Source organism: Populus nigra, chromosome 5, assembly GCF_951802175.1.
Source record: "Populus nigra chromosome 5, ddPopNigr1.1, whole genome shotgun sequence".
Taxonomy (NCBI): domain Eukaryota; kingdom Viridiplantae; phylum Streptophyta; class Magnoliopsida; order Malpighiales; family Salicaceae; genus Populus; species Populus nigra.
The window spans coordinates 2,909,912-2,931,377 of NC_084856.1; the positions used below are offsets into that span (position 1 = coordinate 2,909,912).

The following is a 21,466-nucleotide window of genomic DNA, read 5'->3' on the forward strand; positions in this document are numbered from 1 at the left end:
TTCGCTGTCCCACCCGAAAGTGGATTTCAAGTTCCCTTTCAGCAACTGGCTTCATCACAAATAGTGGAGCCGGCTCTGGGTTAGAAAACATCAGCTTCCAGGCTGTATATTGTTATTTGGTAGAAACGATAGGATAGAATACAAAAAATATGGTAACATCATCATTGCCATCCCTGAAAAATAGCAACATTGGTCTCAATGAACCATCAAAAGGCCCACCATTGATGGATGTACGCCCGCCAAGCTTGGTAAAATGTTGTGACCATCCAACCAAAGGCTCTAGAAAATAATTGGTTCGTCTTGCAGTTCAAGAACCTGACACCTGCCAAAGGCAAACCCACTCTTCCAAATTTCCTCTGGCAATATGCTAGAACGGGTGGCATTGACGGTCAAAATTTGAAAAAGGACGGGAAAAAATGAAACTAAGCATGATTTGGCATCAAAACATGCACTATGATAAAGATGCATAATGAACCACAGAAGGGTGCTCGTTGCAATCCACGCAATGCAAATTTAGTGAATATTGATCTCCTAAGAACTGTTCATTGAGCACGTCATGGCAGAATTTTTGTACCAGATTGGATGCCTGACTGCACTTTGCTTTGAAAATGGGCTTCCAACCTGCATAATGAACGTAAATATAATAAAGTTGGAACCAGGAATTGGGGGAGGAAATAAAACAGAGAGCACAAGTGTATGGGCATGCCTGGTTGCACACTTATAATAAATGGTATCGGGTGAGTTGTATGTCCGTGCATTGGCACACATCCTCTTAACATCAGCAATGAACATCTCAAGTGTTACATAGTATTGTTCTGACTCTACCCTTTTTGACATCGTCTTCAGATCTGCAGGCACAGTGGATAATCATGACAGAATCGTACATATGATTCAATTTCAACATTTTTTTTCTGTTTTGTGAAATTCTCAATAAAAGGTAGGAATAAGAAATTATTTTTTCATACCAAATTATGCAGTAAATTCCAAAACAAAGATTCAAACACTCTAGCCAATTATCCAATGTTATCAAAATGCTACAAGCGGAGTTGTACTTGTCCATATAGATAAACTCAAGTACCAGACAATGGTCACCAGAATGAAACTTCAACTGAGTTCTACAAGCTTAAAACATAAAATATTACAGTTCTCAATTATCTTCGTGACTGAGCTTCAACATTTTGGTTCTGTTACAGTTGTGACTGATGCTTCTAGAGATTCTTTATAGCATAACAAGCATGAAGACACTATACATGTATTATTTTAACAGCATACATGCCTGTCAATCAGAGAATCATCACAAGAAATACCTTGCCAGAATGAAACTGAAAAATTTGATATCTTACCCATGGGATCCTTGATGATGTCATAATAATCAGGGACATCACGAGCATCAACTGGTTCCTTAAATGGCCAAGCATCCACATGGTCATGCATTGACTGCTAACACAAAATCCATGCAGTAAGAATCCAATGAATATGACATAGGCAGGAGAATCACTGTTCTAGTGATTTTCAAACACTGAAAAAGGAGAACGCATAAATATGAGCGAAAAATATTGCAAATCCAAAGCATTAAGGATTGGCAGATGTGAAAATCCAAAGAATATTAACAATAGCAGAAAAATCACTATTTTGCATGAATTTGCAACTATAAAGTGATTAGAAGATCAAGTAGAACATTATGGGGAGCAAAAAACAATTAATATAGAACAACTATAAAGTGCTTGACAAGTCTTCTATGATAAAAGTAGCACAATAGTTTCCCAGTCCACAGGATCTTTATGTCATTGACAAGATTCTATCAGATTTTGATCTCTAACAAAATACATAGTTAATTGTTCCATTGTTGATCATTTGAATACTATTACCAACAGTATGTCTTACTTTTAGATAGCAAGACGGCAACAACATAAAGCACATAAATTTGGCACAGCAATCCATCAACAACCTTCACATTGAGTTGAGCTTTTGAACTTGACATAATAAAACAAATCAACTTCAAACACAGGCATCCAAACAGACACATAGTCTCAACTCAAGGATATCAAAGTTTCAATCAGGGCAATTTCAGCCACAAGCATTTCCATTGCAACCATGTCATGGCAACACTATCCTAGCAGTATTCTGTTCATTTTGCAACATATGGTGACCATTAAAGATTTCTGGAAGTTTCATGACTGGCTGCCATTGTGACAGAAATCAGTGTCTGAAAGAAATCTCAAAACAAATGAAAATGAGAAAGAAAAGAGAAGTATTTTGGGACTTGCCTTTAAAAGTGAGCGCATAAATGCGGTCAAATGTTTTTGATTTGTGGCACTATCCGTAGCAGTGTTTAATGTTCTGAAACGTGAATGGCCCCATTGATCAGGAGTCCACCCAGCCTCCCCTGTTATCACATTAAAAAAAAATCTCATTCTCAACATTCCAAACTTTCAATTATAATTATATCATATAATTTTCAAAAGGTATGTACCAAGTGTGGCAAAAGAGTGTTCAGAATTAACAAGAAGTCAATAAGCCAAGTTCAAAAACATACTCAAGCCAGGAATATCCTCGACTTTGATGATTTTCTTGGGAATACCAGCTTCTTTCTGAATGAAAATTAGTACACAGTATAATTTTAATCCAATGTACAAACACAGCACTAAACTGTACTGCTAGATAGAAATTGCGTGCTATCTAGAAATGGAACCTATCAAGTTATAGGATAAGAAGCAGTAGATTGCTGATGGCACATACCTTTTGAAAATCAATTCCAGGATAGATGATATGACAATTGGATAGCTCTCTTATCTTTTCATCAATTGCCTATCATCATAAGAAAAAAAAAAGATTACTGAAAGTGCAGGGAGAATCATCAGGATAATACATTCTGAACTTGTGCACAGAAATTAGTACTGTAGGTGATACATATGGAGTGGAGTAGTGATCTAAAAGGTCCATGGCAGACTGGCAGCACAGCAAGTCTGACAGGAAGCCACATGCGAGAAACCTACAATATGATAGATATATAGATACTATTGGTGTTCTGCTCAACAAGTTCTAGATTAAAAAACCTCTTGAAAGACATGTACAGGAAAAATCTAAGTTTCCAGAATAGGCAACGCAACTATGATAAATCCAACTAATTACAGTCTATAAATGTATTCACTCAACATCCCGACAAGCTTTGGTTTAGGAACAAGAAAAACAGGGCAGTATTTCTCAAGGTTGTATGATAAAAATCTTTGAAGTTAAGATGCAAAAAGTATATGATTATAATATAAGAAAAACCTATCAGGATCAATGAAAATCGAAGCAAAAGATTGTGATCTTTACAAGTAAAACATATTGAAATGGTCTCTTACTAGAATTAGTGCGTCTGTTTCAGAAGCATCGTATAGACATACTGGTTTCATCGTATCCAGAAATCAACTAGTAATCTCGATCCAATAATTCAATTTTTGATGTAACTTCAGGACACATGTCCTTATTATAAAGTTTTGGAATGAATTATAGAAATTGATGAAGCTTCTGAATCAGAGGCAACATATTCAGATTGCCTACTTTAAACAAAGAAGGCCCAACAAGCTGAGCATTTAGAAAAAGAAGATACACTGCTCAAATGGATTGTTTGACCATTTATCTTAATTCATGTTCCAGATCCTGACTTCCAAATATTATGATCTAACTGCATTATTTCACAAAGAAAACATTGACCATGTAGACTATCATCTCACCTGTCTCTGACGACGAATCATGGTTGATAAGTCAGTGTAAGGAAGTTTTTGATCAATCTTGCATTCCATTAAGATACCTCCATCATAGTCTTTAATATACCTGGAATTCCAATGAATTCATAAACAGAGGGACAGTGATAGCTAAAAGGATGGGATACACCCAACAAGGCTAACAAAGGGGAAAAAAAAAGTTCGTGTGATGAACTTGAAACTTCTTCATTTTAACATCCCCCCCTCTCAAACCACAATTCCAGTAAAATAATACAAAGCAGAACTGTACTTGAAGCCCTGCCTTTATCCAATCCCCTCCCCTTCATTTTTCTTAATAATACTGGACTTTGTAAATTAACAATACCCTTGCCATCGATCTTTCTCCAAGTAAATCTCTTTTGTGAAACCCTACATGTCAATAAAAGAACACAACATTAAGAAGGAAACCAATGCATTTCAGAAGGGTATGGCAACAAAACTATTAGAAGTAAGATTCGAGTAATAAGTGTGCAGAACATCAAGAATGAGATTGACACATATTATAACACAGCTGCTTCCATAGATCAAACTGAACAATTATATAGTAACATCTAACAAATAAGCAATTCATGAAAAAAATGAATTGTGAAAGTTACAGAACTCAAGACAAGGGCCAACACTATCAAATCTTGCATTTCCATTGAAGACGAAGGTTTAACTAGAAATTAGCTACTATCTAAACAGTATTTGTTACTGATTCAGCTTTCATAACAAAAAATAAACAGGGAGGATTTTGGGCATATCTTATAAATCAACAGGGTATTGCAAGTCCAGTTTGAAACAAACAATAAATCACCACAGCAAAAGACTTATGCCAGAAATAGAAAGCCCACCTGCTTGATAAAATAACCAACAGCATTATTGTCAGCATACGTCAGAAAATGTGTTAACCCATCAACATCACGTGCATGCTGCTTTAAGTGATTCATCAATCTCGTGCCATAACCTTTTACTTGTTCATCTGCGGTGATTGCACAAAAAGCTATCTCCCCAAACCTCTGACTGGTTGGGAAGGAAAAAGGTGTTACTAAGGTAACCAACGGCACTACTAGGATAAAAGAGGTTTCAAAGATGAAATCACAACAAGAAGAAATAAAATACTTTCATGTAATGAATGGTTATTGGTACACAGGTGCATGAGGGAAAAGATACAAATATGCAATCCACATTCAATTATTTAAGCTTGGCGCTATGGTTACATGGACAAAACCAAACTCCAATCATTTGCTTCTCATTATACCAACTTAACAGGATCAATCAATCATTCATTCATCTTACAAAATTATGATTGCAGTTCAAACAAAAAGCTAAAAAGCAACATATGACCCTCGCCTTTTCCCAAGTCAGTCAGGGAAAGTATCCTAATTAAGCTCGTAAGTTCTACTCCACCTAAGAAAATCTAATAATACAACAGTGCGCTTGAAGTTGGAATGAGTAAAAAACAACACGAATAATACGAATTTGAGCCTAACCTGACATATGGACGATAAGTGATACCACCGACCACCTGATTGCGTCTAATAATCATCACAGATTTGTGGCTTCTGCATGTTGTATTGAAAAACATACATGAACACTTTTGTGCCATATCAAAACGATCCATATCATAAAGATGACAAGGTTTTAAGCTGGCTGTCAACCTAACACAACCCTCAATCAGGGCTTGGGACCAGCAATCCTAACCTAAGCTAGCATAAGGGGAGTTTCGAGAATGGTTCAACAATGAAAAAAAAAATGGTATTGGGCCCTTCCCCACAATTTGCATGCTCAAGTGAGTGATCATAATTATACAATAACACCCTAGATGTCTTATTCAAGGACATGGAAGTAGTTCAATGTTTTGACATTAACATAAACTATCAAGCACGACTCTCCAGAATGGTATCACATAAGGACATTGGGTTCTGCTTGCATGCATCCATATGCAAATCTGGTGATTGTATACATAGGTGAGTGGATTGTGGATTAATTTCCATTACTGGACACATTGTCAATCTAAATGATTATATCTTTAATAAACCAATTTTGGTTCTTAATATTGATGCAGGCTGTAGAGTAATAGTAGTTACCTTCACAATGAACTGGAAGTTTTCTCAGCTTACCCGAAAAGGAAAACAAATAGTAGATGTTGAGGGATTCTTGTCATCTAATCTTTGCCCACTTCTAAAAAAAAGTTGTTTATTGTAAGCACTTCTAAAGGATTTCATAGAATTACCTATCCATCACAAGTCGAACTATGTACTCCTTGGGCATGTTAGGCAATTGCCTCGCAAATATATTCTTCAATCCTATCAGCCTGAGAAACCAAAGGCAAAGGCAAAGGCAAACATTAAAATCTTCACCATAACTAGAGTTTGTACAGAGGTAACAAACCCCATCAAACAAGAAATGAACAATTAAAGATAGCACAAGAGCATTCATAATTAAAAGATGAATCCAGCAAAAAAAAGTTACGTGTTTAGGAAAAGAGAATAAGGTACCAAACCATATGCTCATCAACATCATCATTTGAATAACACACAAACTTGAGTTTTCCTGCTTCCTCCTGAAACGCTCGAATCAATCAATATCAAGTCCCGTTATAAAATATCTCACTCATAGTTTCGTTTTCTTTTTTGTAAAGGCCATGTAAAAGAAGATTAAATTTAGTTACTAGTAAACAATTGCAAGCAAAGAACTTGGAAATATGCACGGTAGTCAAGAATCTCAAAGAAACTATAAACCATACCTCTCTCTTCAAACTCTCTTCTCTCGCGCTATAAGCTCCACTAGCCTGCAAATTTTCCGTAAATATTTTAACAGAATCCTCCTTCACCACAATCCCTGGCCCAGAACTCCCCGCTGCAGCAGGCCCCGCTGCACCGGTCCCTGTGTGCCCACCGTCCTTCCCGCTATCAGAATTTTCAATCTTGACATTCGTGTTCTCCATTTTGATCTTCGTGTTCCGGCTGCTGCTGCCAGCGGCGTTAGTGGTCTCGAGGCGGGCTGTGGTGAACGTTCTCATGGAGGAATCGTTTTCGAAGTCTTCCTCTTCATCGTCGAGGACGGTGTCGGAATCTTCAGCGTCATCGGAGTCAGAGTCGGCGCCGCGAGCGGAGATGCTCTCAAGGTCGTCGTTGGAGGTGAGAGCGCCGTCGCGAGTGTCTGCGGACAGAGAAGACGGAGCAAATGGTGGCAAGTGGTCGTCGTACGCCGCCGCAGCCGCGGCGAGTTTCCGTTTGTGGATGGAAGAGGTTGCAGAGGCGGAGACCGAGGCCGAGTGCGAAGGAGACGGAGATTGAGAACTGCGAGAGCGATTAGGTGCAGTTAAGTGAGAGTGAGTGTCCATAGAGTTGAGTCGGTTCAAATTTGATGATTTAGGTTTTCAGGTTTGCAGTGGAGAAGTTAGGGATTTTTTTCACTTCCGCATTTGGAGGGAGACACAGAGAGAGCAGCGGAGTTTCAGAAAAACGGTTAGTAGTGAACGGACACTTGACGTTGATATACAGGTACCATGTCCAATTTTAAAGGTTTCTTAAGAACGACGACGTTTGATTAGTGGGCTTTTTGCATGGACCATACATTCCCTTTAGCCTGAAAATTTGGATTTTATACCGGTATCCCAAGCACTACAAAATATAAATGCATTCTTGGTTCCCAGGAGTCTGGATTAACCCCCACGACACGATAAAGGCAGCTCAATGATTATTTTTTTATATTTCTTAAATAATACAAGAAGATAAGAGAACTAATCGATAAAAATAATCTGATAAACTTGGATTGCGTTTATTTGGCGTCTTAAAATATAAAAAACACAGAAAAAATAAAATATTTGATTGAAGAAACGGAAACTAGAACATAAATATCACAGTGAATGAAAGAGGGGCGAGATATGTCTTCTCTGTCATGATTAACTTATGCTCCGACTATGAGACTTCACAGTGAGGCGCAGTAACATAAAATTCTTGTACCATACAGTATACTTATGTGTCCAAGAAGCATCCTGAGCACTTGGATAATTTGCTTCGACGAATTGTCTGGACTTGAATATAAAACGGCCATTAAGAACGAAAATAGAACAGTAGCTTTCTTCTTCTTTTCAATGTAAACGAGTTGTATTGTGGCTGTACAGTCAGTAATGCAGTATCTAATTGAAATGACCATCTATGGCTCATGGGGCTATACTTTTCTAGCATTTGTATATAGAAACTACGCCTGTGATATAACAGTCAATTGAGGAGACGAACAGATCACAACAAAGTAAATGGCCTGGAAACGATGGAGCGAGAAATGATCCGAGTGCACAACCATGCAAACCTCATTTCATCATCAGACTCGTCACAATCTTGAGATCAAATGTTTTCAGGAACCAAAAAAGAGAAAAACAAGATGAAGAATGGGGGCCTTTGTATGTGAAAAAAGAAAAGCTCACCCAAAATGATTGGAGCAAGATTATGCCAAATCTAGGGCACCGGATCGCAATTCATTTAGAGTCCGTTAAGTATGATGTTAGCAATTTCTTTTCGAAATGTTTTTTACTTTGAAATGTATTAAAATAAACAAGGCTTAGTCTGTTCTCGGCCTATGAGTACCCCCTTTAGGATTATTGTACAAGGGTAACAGCCACTGTGACCCATGTTTCCTTCTACCATAACACCGCCAATATACCACCAAAATTGCTGCCGCCAAACCAAGTGGAATTGCCCATCTGCATTGAAACAAAACAGATCAACAAAAGAGCAAACTTATGGAGCGGATTCTTCTTAATATGCCTGTTTATCTTCTAGCATACTGCTCGACATGGGACATCATTCAAAATACATTTGAAAAATAAAACTTTTTTTTTTTGCAAGTATTGCTAGGGCTCGTTGGGTTGTATAAGGAATACATGATTAGCACAGCTTTCAACTATAAACTATGAAAATATGTTTGTTTTTTATTGCTTCTGATCAAAGAGCAAAATCACACAACCTAGCAGAAAATAATGACAGTATAGTTTTAAGATAACATTGAATTTTGTATGGCATCGAGTACTATCTTTAGATACGATGTAATTCATTTTTCTTGGTGCAATTGAGGAAATGTTGCATTACCTGTCCAAATCAAGAAAAGGGCTGTAAACAAGTGTTTCCCACGTTGCGACAATAAAATGCCAAACTGGGTTGTAATAGAGAGACTCCGCAGACCAAAACATCCTCGTGTAGGTCTCTAGGAAGATAAAAAGTATCCACGCACCAATTTCTATAAAAAAAAACTTTATAATAAAGCGGCCCACTACCACCATGACAAGGGAGAACACCACCAACCAATTGAAGAGCCTGTGGTTGTATTCCTTTATAAATGAAGATTTTGATTTCCCCATCATCTGATGATCCGCATCATACATTCACAATGCACTAGTCAGTAAACAAGTGAAAAGGAAAGCACACATCTGCACACCACATGGAACTATATTGAAACAACTTATTGATAAAGCATTTGAAAAATGTATTTCATGATTCATAGAGAGATTTGTCTATCAGGATATATTTAGAAGGTTAATTCACAATCTTAACACTAACACTAATTCAGATTTCCATGTCCCTTCCGTTGGCAACAACTTTGTTTAGATTATGAGGTCTCCATATTGATAATTATGGCATGCATGCTATCTTAAAGAATCAGAAACTTATGACTAAATGGCATTGAGTTTGATTTCCCGTTTCAAGATTCCCTCCAGCTCGAACATCAATATCTACAGATACAAGAAACAGAGCAATAACTGACGCAATTAAAATAAATTACAAATAGCATGCCTAACCTTCATCATGCGAAGCTCGTAATTTGCTTTTGAAGGTCCAACACACTCCTGCTCAAAACTTTGGTTGCATTGCAGGAAGCCTGCATTGAATTTTGCCATGGAAGGAAGTCTGAGAACCTGAAGCTGGTCCATTATGTCCTCACATCTAGAATAAAGTGCCTCACAGAGCTTTGCTGATTGATATTCATTTGCCATTGCGAAATTCTTATAAACCTAGACAGAATTTCCATAGTAAAGTACTTCAGGAGTATTAAGAGTATTGCGACTTGATAGCCTTAAAAAATATTTTACATGTATTTATATATTGTTGCTCTGAACCAAACTCTAAATACTGTTGGTTGTTAAATGAGACACTGAGCACATGCAGCCTGTCCAATGCAGGAGACTCAACAGAAGTATTTGCTAAAGATTTCATCCAGTTTATGGTGTGGTGGTGGGGTTCTGGGACTTGGATTCAGTTTGTTTTTTTTTTTCCAAAAAAGAGAACATGAGAATTCAACACTTCAATCAAGTAACTACTTCCAAAAAACCATAAGCAGAGCCATCTTTCAACTTGTTCATTTGAATTGTCAAAAGATTTTGGAATCTAAAAGACAATTTAACATCCATGCAAATCGGATTCAAAGTAAATTTACAGATTCATAAGTTAATTTAAGGAGAGAAGACAATTAATGTAGGTGATAAAACAATCAATACCTTCTCTATTTCTTCATCCAGCTGCATGACAGATCTCTTTGCATGATGACGGCCAAAATGTTGTTCATCAAAAGATTTCATTGCTTCCCCTTTAGAGTTTTCATGGACATTTTGCAGAGATTTCTCAGAAAGTGGTAAGGGTAACTTTGCCATCATTTCACTGTATAGCTTCAAACATCGCTCAAGAATACCCTTATTGAAAACCTCCACCAAAGAGCCTGTTGATGGGATCTCCCCTTTATTCAAGGCTTCGAGTATCTGAGAATTGCAAGATCAAGGTTGAGGAATTGTCGATAATACTAAATCATTTCCCCATGTTGTGCTGCAGGTCAGATCAATTTTCTTAACGTAAAAAAATATCCACGCATTGTTAACATGTTGTCTAGTAAAATACAAAATTAATCATGAACTCAAAATATGATACAAATTGAATGACATTTTTTAAAAATATTGATACAGTAACATATTGGATGATATTTTTTCAAATATTGAGACGACACATATTGGATCGACCCGGGTTAACTAATTAAATCTACGACTGGTACCTGAAATTGTAATAACCTTATAGAAAGAAAATTAAAATAAATTACAAAGCTTAATTCCTAATCAACTAAATGTTAAAAGAATGAAATTGAAAAAAATATATATTATATTAAAAGACAACAAAAAAAACTATTCATATCAACCCGAGTTAAAATATCAAACTTATAACTCGGCTCATGAGATCAGAATAACCTCATAGAAAGAAAAAAAAATATAAAGCTCATGTCAATCAACTCAATGTTAATGGAGAAAATCAGGAAAAAAAAACAAAAAAAATACAACCTAAGTCAACCCAGGTTAGCTTGTTAAACTCATGACTTCAGTCATGAGATTGAGATAACTTCATAACAAGAAAATAATAAAAAAAAAAATGAAGCTTTATTTCCAACAAATCCAATTTTAAAGGTTGAAATCGAGGAAAAAACAACAAAAACAAAATCCATAAGACCAAAATAACTCCACAAAAAGTAAATTGAAAAAAATTACAAAGCTCAATTCCCAAACAATCTAAATTAAAGGATGAAATTGAAAAAAAAAATTGAGTTGTTAGAGGGTGAAATTTAAAATATATATTCAATTGAAAAGAGATCCAAAAACAATAAATCAAGTCAATCTGGGTTAACCTGGTAAATCCACAACTCAAGTCATGAGATTGGGTTGGCCCCATATAAAATAAATCAAAAACAATTATGAAGCCCAATTAAAAAAAAAACAAAAAAAAAATATCAACCCGAATCAACCTACTAAACCGCAACCTGTTTCATGATGACATAAAACAATTATCCCAAAAGTTTACAAACTAAATTGACAAGGTCAAACTTGAAAAGAAATCCACAAAGAAACCCAGAAACATCTCATATAAAGCATGAAATTATTGTTTTCTTGTTTTAATTATTTTCCTAGTTAATTTTGAATTTTAATTATTTGTTTCCTACTTAACTTAGAACTTTTAATTTAATTAGTATTTTACTATTTAGGAATTATAATGTTAGATGGATTTATTAATTAAGTTTTAATTAGAAATCTTTTTTATAAAGGATTTTAATACAAAAATAAATAGAAATGTCTAGTTTATTTTATAGAAATCAAAAATGTTATTCATATTCAATAAAAAATACAAAAAAGTTTTTTCTAGATTTCTCTCCAGTTAGGTCGATAACATTAAAGCTTGAAAACTCTAATTAAGGTCTATAACATTAAAGCTTGAAAACTCTAATTGTATTCTCTAATTAAGGTCTATAACATTAAAGCTTGAAAACTCTAATTGTATTTTCGCTATACACCGCGTCACGTTAAATTAGAATAACTCATAAAAAGCAAATAAAAAAATAATATGCAACCTATATATCTTCGTTATATGTTTTTCACATGAGATTGGAATAACTCATAAAAAAATAAAAAACTTAAGGCTATAATCCCATGCCATGCATTCAGGACATCAGCCCATTGACACCATTAAACACATCTCATATGGATGGAATAGACAACACACTGTAAGCTTATAAGTTAGAAGATCATTTTCATAATTAGTTTGACATATCAAACTATTCAGTAACTTCATCGGAATCATCTCTCTTTGACTCTTTTTTAGTACTTTTCGCGACACAAATGTAGTGGCAAACTCTCAAGGGTGCAGCTCATAGTGTGTTGTCTGTTAAATGAAGGGTGCAGCTCATAATTAGGCCTGTTAAATGAACTCAATTTCTTCTTCACACCCCATTGCCCCCACCCCCATAAATCAATTGCCCTCCTGTGACGCTGCAGTTACAATATATGATGTCTAGCAACTCCAAACAGAAGGCTCAATATAAACAAAGTTACCTGCTCCAAGAAAGCTACAAACTCCTTTCCATTTAGAGGTCTAACCTGCACAATCTTTGGACGAATAATGCTAGCAACAAGTTCTTTTAACTGATCTCTCTTCTTAACATACACGGGATCAAGCTCACCATCCTTCATGTCACAAAGCTTTGTTCGCAGGAGATGAGGCTGTTGGTTCAAATTCAGCACAATTAGTAGAGAGATTAACTAATCTACAGTACATTAAGCCCACTTCATGTGCCCAGCACACATCTAGTACACATAATCCCATTAGTATGAAAAGGTACTTCAGACGAATTGCGTGCTTTTGAAATTATATAGGTGGTTAGTACAATTCTAGTAACATAGCAATGAAAAGTAATGTGAAGGGGCTAGGACTTGAAGAAATTAATGGACAAGGTAAACACATACTTGTGGCAAGCTGAAGGCAGTGCTGTTATCACCCATGATAGCCAACGAGTCTCGGATCTGATTAACCTGATAAATAGAAAGAGTGAACTTCTGGTTCCAGAATCATGCCAGTTCATTGACAATAATTGGGATGGTAAGTGAAATCATAAAAAATAAATACCTGGTCAATATTTCTGTCCCCTGCATTAGAACAAGAACATGGGATTCAAAATTGTTTAAAGAATGCTGTAATTACACAGTGAATCACATATATCTTCTACAGTTCTATGGCTAGGAGAAAAATCTAACCATCATTGTTAGGAACATGTTGGAGGGCTTCATTCACCATTTCTTGCACTGACTTCCCTTCTGAGTAACACCAGAAACAACATGAGTTCTCTCTAAACGCACATTAACATTATAAGCAATATAAGTAACCCAACTAAAACATCTACCAAATCAGAAACCCATCCATCTATTTATACCATTATCTTGAGGAAATCAGACAAGGGTCTGGTGGGGCATAAGTAGAAACTAACAAGAACAATTTAAACATAAAAAGGACAGCGCTTTGGCATGTCTGAAACAGCATTCAGTGAAATCAGCTCACTAAAAGACCCAGTCCAATTGCTATATGAACTGTTGCAGTGTTATAGAATGAACAAGACAGTTATCATAATCCTACTTCAACAAACAACTTTAAAGACAGGCATTTATGGACTTACGTAGAAAATCACGCTGGATAAGCCACAAAAGTTTTGCAGGTTCAAATGCAACATCTTGGCCCTGTGAACAAAATGGTGACTCAAATACAAGTCAGCACCAAGGATTTTTATTAAAAGATAACATACAGGAGGAGTATAACCACAGTAGCTTATAAATTACCTTCACTCTATTCTCCGAAATTTTCAGCCAACCAACAAAACGAGTTAGTATTAGTAGCATATAGGGTGCATAAAAGAGATACAAAAATTATGGTCACAATTCACAGAATTTATTGGTGATCTGGTCTAACATGTCGAACTCAGAAGACAGAACTGCAGACCTTCCATAAAATTCTTCAGCAAGCTCGACAGCAAATGATAGACGAGATATGTCAGCTTCTCGGATCTGAGAGCACAGTAAGATAAATATACAAGTATTACCAACTAAAATGATGCAGGCTTTAAGAAAAATGGCCAGTAACCTAATTTATAAACTAGAGCCTCGGACCAGATGGTAAATAATCAGATATGATAATCCTGCCACCTGTAAAACAAGGTCTAGAGTCTCATTATTTCTTCCTATTGTTTGTTTAGTTTTGACAAAAGCAAGTTGACATTCTCATAATTGACTACTTCTCCTTAGTTTAGTTTCAACAAATACTAGTTAGGCATCCATGTATCCCCTTGTGAGCTTGTTGAAGAAATAAAAAGATGCTGGTATGAAGTTCAAATTTGGGCTACTTAAGAGGGGAATGGAACTAAAGAAAAGTGGATATGATGTCTAGGGCCATAGGAATCAATCATTCTTTTATGAAGGTAAAAGATGTTTCAATTCACTTCATTCTTCTTACTTGAAGGTTGAAACAGGCCAATATATTCATGTAAAAACAACAAAATATCCTGTGAGATAATTGTTCAAAATGATTGGGATTTCAGGAACCTGGGAGGGAATGTGAATGGCTTCATAACAGGATTGGTTGTCCTATTCGAAGAACAAAAAAAACTTATATCTTAAATCTAACCGCAGATAACCAAAAATGATTGTGATGGTCAATCCTCCCACCATAATATATATATATATATATATATGGTGCTTGGGGGTGTTTGGGAGTATGGTAGCGGTTACTTTTCAAAACATTTTTCGCTCGGAAATACATCAAAATAATGTTTTTTATATATTTTTTAAAAATCATTTTTGATATCAACACATCAAAATGATCTAAAAACACCAAAAAAAGATTAATTTGAAGCAAAGAAAAAAATAAATAAATAATCATTTTTTTCAAAAGCGCTTTTAAAATGCAAAAACAAATAGGCCCATAATCCTTCAGAACCATAACATGATTGGTGTGGTCAATGCTCTGGCCAATTCACTTGGATATATTCTTCTCCAACATCATTTAGATTTTTTGTTTCATTGCATTCATTCTTCTACAAATTTATGAAAATACATACTATATCCCCTTTAATTTTTCATTTTGACAATGTGTGAAAATACATATTATTTCCACTTCAATTTTTCATTTTGGCAATGCAAAGTCTCAACATTAAATAACCACAATTTCCCTCAAAATGTATAGATCATCAAGAATATGACCATCCTTAATCTTTTAGTCTTTGATGAAAAATTTACTCCACGAAGGAAATCTCAAGTCCATAAAATTTACATAGCCAAAGAAAGTTCTAACATATCCTACACATCTAGCAAATCACGCTTTCCTGCTCTCACACCTAAAGATTCATTCATATATGTTTAAAACTAGAATTCATATATGCTCAAAACTAGAATTCAAACTAGCAGTTACGAGACCAAAAAACTAACCGTCTCAGGCAGATTATATATAAGCACAGAGCTCAGAACAGTTGCCAGAGCAAAAATCCTGCAAAAGAAAATGTCAAAAAGAAAACATATGCATAAGCCTTCTATCTCCAACTGCGAATTCAAGATTACACGATGACTTGGAATTTACCGATCATCATAGACATTTGACTTCCCAATACTTTCAAATCCCTCTGTATCAAGGTAAAACACAGAAGTTTTTACTCCGTTGATATCCAATTCAACCGGGGTTCCCCAAACCCAAATCCCTTCAAGAAACAAAAGACACATTATAAATGACATCTAAACAAAAGGTTGCACTTTTTCAAGAATCAAACTCAAATTACCTTTGGTCTTTGTGTCACGCATATGTCCAACACCAAAACCTGATGAAGGAAATGTTAGTTCAACCAATTTAAAATCATTTTATACAGTGAGTCCCATTAAAAATATATTTAAGGATATACTAATTGTGGTTGAAATAGCACCTTCATAACAAGAAAGTGAAAGAAGCTGATTGAGCAGAAAAGATTTTCCAGAGCGATATGGACCGATTACCTGATTATACAGCCATAAATGTAAGACATAAAAAAGGGATAAATAAAAGAGAGCAAAACTTTCTTGACATGGCTGTGCAGATTACAAGTATATCAAATTGTAAGTATACAATTAGCTACAGCGATTGAACAGTTGCAGTCATGCTAAATGAGCGCTTCACACAAACTTGTGCTTAAAGCATCAAAAAACTCATTTTAAACACCATTGCATATCGGTAACGCTTTGTAAGATTATTTATAAAAAAAAAAACTTGGGTTTTCATCTGCAAATATTAGGTGTAGAGAAGTATGTTGGGCATACAGCAACAGCAGCAATAGGGTTCGTTATTCGTTTGATAGCTTCCAATCCTTCACTTGCAAGATGAAGTTTCGTGTGATTAGGATCAGGTTCAATGATAGGAAACCTGTGGTATACAGAAACAGCGACAAGCAATGGGTATGATGAAAAATATCAAAAAAAAAGAGTAATCAAAGTGAGGCAAAATAATGTGAAGCGAGGGACAGCAACATTTGCAATGCCATTGACTTCATTTGACAATTTCAATTGCTGGAATATTTGCTATTCATCAAGCAGAACAAGCTCATGGGTACAGCGATGAGAAACTAAAGTCACACATGCTCTTCTGGGGAAAAAAATCATCCTCAGTTTTGCCTCCTTTCATAGTTCAACTTAAAACTGCTAGCACTAAATGTCCTCAACTAGGAAATTTCCAAACCTAAAGGACATCCTTTCTAGCAAACAGAAACAAAGTGATCAAATTGTTTAGCTCATCAAATTCATCACTCACTACATACGTAATACCAGTTTGATTTCAGTCGCATTAACATGCCACCCAAGAGAGATCATATGCTGAAAAAATATACGCAAAGCTCCAAAAGACACGAACTTTACGGTCATCAAACAAATTACCACAGGAAAGAACCACCGACATGTGATATATTTATTACTAGGGATCGTTTCCGTGCATTAAAAAAATTATAACTTCATAGAACATTAAAGCACGAGAATTCTCACACTAAACTAGTCAACTACAAGTCTGATAAATAGATACAAATTAACAACAAAATGTGCAGTTGCAGCATTTTGAAATCACTTACGCTCGGTTAAAATTGTCAATTGAGAGAGACCCGGATGCGAAAACGCAAAGAAAAAGCCAGTAAAACAAAATCCAACAAGAAATCTTCATAATTTAAAATTGCTGGAGATCGTTTTCGCTTTATATTCCAAATGCAGCAGCAAAGTCAAAGACCTGTTTGTTTATATTTTACTGCTAAGAAACTGTAAAAAGAAAAGAGGGTACGCAAGGAAAGAGAAAGTCCAAGAAGGGTTCTTCTTCGAAAAAGGAATGAGATCTTGAGAGAGACCATGGAGATTGGTGTACGTTAAGAATCGTGGAAACACATGGAGGTAGATTTCGCATCTACGAAGGAGGAGCGTAGGGAAATTGTTTTGCAGTGAAAAGCAGAGGATTCGTGCCCTCGGTAAGAAGCAATTTTTTGTCTGAATACAAAATACTGATATATTTTTTTAAAAGAGGTGAAAATGTCCGACCGTCAACCAGTAGTCAAAATTGGATTTGTTACCGCGAACCCAGTAAAATGTTTTTATTTTAAAAAAATATATTAGGATAAAAAAATAAGTTTATAATTATTGTTCAGTAGTAATTTAAATAATATAAAAAAAAGTATAACAATATTAAGTAAATTGATAAAAATAACAAAAAAAAAGTAAAAATAACAAACTTAAATTTATATGCATTATCAAATAACCTAATGTTAACCTAATTAAAAAAACTTGTAAAAAATAATAAAGTAAAATTTAAAAAAAAACAACAATTTAAAAAAATGATAAGGCTGAAATTAAAAAATAATTATAATTTAATAGATTATTTGTATAAAAAAATAGTAGAAGTGAGATTAAAAAATATTTGTAATTTGATAGATTATTTATATATTAAAAAATGATAGGGTGAAATTGAAAAATAAATATAAAGGGCTAAACCAATAAAATTAAACTAAAAAAATAAAACCCAAAAAAATGATAAAAAAAAATAAACAAACTTGGACGAACCTCCTAAACCTGGTTTAATTTTTAAAACCTACAACTTGTGAAATCTTAAATATGGATTTAATCAAGAAACTTAACTCTTAATAAATTTAATTTTAAATGATGAAAGATTGAAAAGATATTTATAAAACAAAACAATTGAAATAAAATTTGATAAAAAAAAAAACTCATGGGGATGAGATTTATAAGGAAAGCATTTAAAAAAAACGATCACAAACAAAATAAACAGTAACTAAACAAATGAGCATCGAATTTAAAAGATATAAAAACCGTAGAGGTGAGATCGAAAAAATTTGTAATTTGATAGATTATTTATAGATTAAAAATGGCAATTATGAAATTAAAAAACATATGTAATCTTATAAATTATTTGTAAATTAAAAAATAGTAGAGAAGAAATTGAAAAATATTTTAAATTCGATAAATTATTTATATATTTAAAGATTGCAAGGGTGAAATTGAAAAAAAAACACATAAAGGGCTCGTTTAATAGAATTAAACCACAAAAAAAACACCTGAAAAAATTATAAGAAAAAATAAGAAAACACTAACTAAAAAAAAGTAAAATCGGGTGAATCTTCTAAACCTAATCTAATTTTTTAAACTTGCAACTCGTGAAATCCTAGACATGGATTCAATTAAAAAGCTTAACTCCCATTAAATTTAATTTTAAATGATGAAATCATTGAAAAGATATTTATAAAAAAAATAATAGAGATAAAATTTGATAGAAAAAAAAAACTCAATGAGGATGGAATTTGCAGGAAACTTAAAAAAAAATGATTTCAAAAAACATAAATAATAATTAAAAAAATAATGATTAAATTTGAAAGATAGAAAACCCAAAGGGGTGAGATTGAAAAAATTGTAATTTAATATATTACTTATAAATTTGAAAATGGGAATGGTGAAATTAAAAAATATTTGTAATTTGATATATTAAAAAATTTATAAAGGTGAAATTAAAATATATTTATAATTTGATAGATTATTTATATATTTAAAAATAATAGGGGGTGAAATTGAAAAATAATAATTTGATGGATTATCCATAGATTAAAAAATGGTATGGTGAAATAAAAAAAAATCATTTTATACCTTGTTCTAAAATTTTAAAAAATAGCAATAAAAATAACATGGACCAAATGCGAAAGAAATAGAAATTGAAGGGATGCTATGAAATTTTATAAGAAGGCATAAATTTCAAGGATGAGAGCAAGAAAAAGAAGGAAAAAAGAAAAAGAACTGGTCTCCAACATAAAACCAGCGGTACTTTTGATACATACATCACATCACCGAGTAAAGGGCATTGGGATCTTCCAAACACCGCTTTAGAAGGCGGTGTTTGGTGACTGAACAACCCTACAAACACCGCTTGAATGGCACATAGGCCATCAACACCCTAGCCAGCATGTTTTTTAAAATAATATTCAATACATGCCAACCACAACAATACATTTAAGCAACTTCAAAATCTACAACAAAATCAATTTAAAATGACAAAAAAACCCAATTATTCAATACCCCCCAGTAAACTTGAACGAATCTTCAAAACTTGGTTTAATTTATAAAACTTGCAACCTGTGAAATTCTAGATATAAATTTAGTTATGAAGCTTGACTCTTAACAAATTTAATTTTAAAGGATAAAACCGTGAAAAAAATATTTATAGCAAGATAGAAAAGAAAAAACTGTGGAGAAAAAATTTGATAGAAAAAAAAACCAAGGGGATGAAATTTGTAAAGAATAAATTAAAATAAAAAGATTCCTAAAAAATATAGTAATTAAAAGAATGAAGATCAAATTTGAAATATAAAAAAATCATAGGGGTGAAATTGAAAAATATTTGTAATTTGATAGATTATTTATAGATTAAAAAATGTTAAGGGTTAAATAGAAAAACATTTGTATATGATAGATTATTTGTATATTAAAAAAAATCACAAGGATGAAATTGAAAAATATTTATAATTTGATAGATTATTTATATATTTAAAAATGACAGGAGTGAAATTGAGAAAAAAATATAAAGGTCTAACCCGATAGAATTAAACCACAAAATAAAAAAACAAAACCCCCGAAAAATTATAAAAAATAAGAAAACACAAGCTTTTAAAAAGAAAAAAATACAAGCAAATTCATGCGAATCTCCTAAACTTGATCTAATTTTTAAAATTTACAACTTGTGAAATCTTAAACTTTGATTCAATCAAGAAACTCAATTATCAACGAATTTAATTTTAAATGATGAAACGGTGGAAAAGTATATATAATAAAAATAGAAAAAAAACACTAGAGATAAAATTTGATAGAAAAAAAACTCAACGAGGATGAAATTTGCAAGATTAAAAAAAAACAATCTCAAACAAAATATATAACAATTAAAAGAATGAAAACTATTTTAAAAAAAATCACATGGGTGAAATTAAGAAGCATTTGTAATTTAATAGATTATCTATATATTAAAAAAAATAGTAGGGGGTCAAATTGAAATATATTTGTAATCAAATAGATTGTTTATATATTTAAAAATGGTGAAATTAAAAAGAAAATGTAATTTGATAGATTATTTATAGATTAACAAATGGTGAGGTGAAGTTAAAAAAAATGTTATTTTATACCTTATTCTAAAATAAAAAACAATAATTAAAATGATAGTAAATAAATGTGAAGGGAATGCATTGAAATTTTATAAGGGTGAAGCAAATTTCAAAGTCGAGAGCATGAGGAACAAGGAAAAAAAAAGAAATGGTCCCCGACACCAAACCAGTGGTGCTTCTGATACATGAATCACACCACCATATAAAGGGCGCTGAGATCTTCCTAACACCTCTTCAAAAGACGGTGTTTGGTGACTGAATAATCCTGCACGCACTGCTTGAATAGCATAGGGATTGTCGACATGCTAGCGAAGATTTGTTTTTAAAATTATATTTAATACATGCAGTTACAACAACACGCCTAAGCAATTTCAAATTCTACAACAAAACCAGTCTAAAGCAAATTGTTTTTTTTTTTTCATAAATAGCATCAAAGTAATTGCATTATCCTGAAAAAAATAAAAATACAAAAACACTCTTGAGGCAAAAACATTGGAATTTTTCATTCGAAGGCCACATTAATGGTTTTATTGTGCATAAAAAAAGGATATGACAAATATACCCCTACATAATATGTTAAAAAAATCATATCACGGCGAAAAGATAATCCCACCTTTGACTCTAAAGCTTAATGTGTGGAATATACGAAAATAATGAACTTATCTCTAGATGTCAGAATCACGCAATTTTTTTTTTATAAACCAAGGATTTGAAAATAATAAAAATAAATATCTACACCA

The 21,466-nt window shown here is 33.5% G+C and overlaps 2 protein-coding genes across 3 annotated transcripts; both read right to left on the reverse strand.

The window, feature by feature from the left end:
* Positions 1-80: 80 nt before the first annotated feature.
* On the reverse strand, positions 81-7,233 carry LOC133694566 (histone acetyltransferase GCN5-like). 2 transcript variants are annotated; one of them, XM_062116122.1, is made up of 13 exons: positions 6,478-7,232; positions 6,230-6,294; positions 5,965-6,045; positions 5,222-5,293; positions 4,583-4,751; positions 4,075-4,118; positions 3,720-3,819; positions 2,740-2,808; positions 2,537-2,591; positions 2,268-2,386; positions 1,344-1,437; positions 707-848; positions 81-621 (listed from the first exon to the last, which is right to left on the reverse strand). In XM_062116122.1, the coding sequence occupies exons 1-13, from the start codon at positions 7,075-7,077 to the stop codon at positions 555-557; spliced, it is 1,677 nt and encodes a 558-aa protein (XP_061972106.1). In that variant the 5' UTR covers positions 7,078-7,232; the 3' UTR covers positions 81-554. The 2 variants fall into 2 exon arrangements, 1 of the variants encoding a protein (XP_061972106.1); XR_009842307.1 differs by lacking the exon at positions 81-621 and having other exon boundaries at positions 794-848; positions 1,344-1,519; positions 6,478-7,233.
* Positions 7,234-8,169: 936 nt separating this feature from the next.
* Positions 8,170-17,536, reverse strand: LOC133695317 (uncharacterized). The gene is given in 16 exon segments (XM_062117246.1): positions 8,170-8,436; positions 8,822-9,093; positions 9,529-9,741; positions 10,225-10,482; positions 12,589-12,756; positions 13,000-13,065; positions 13,160-13,179; positions 13,288-13,347; positions 13,704-13,764; positions 13,864-14,088; positions 15,505-15,562; positions 15,653-15,770; positions 15,849-15,887; positions 15,990-16,059; positions 16,360-16,462; positions 17,157-17,536. Coding segments are annotated over 16 exon segments (1,962 nt in total). The 5' UTR covers positions 17,246-17,536; the 3' UTR covers positions 8,170-8,294.
* Positions 17,537-21,466: the final 3,930 nt, after the last annotated feature.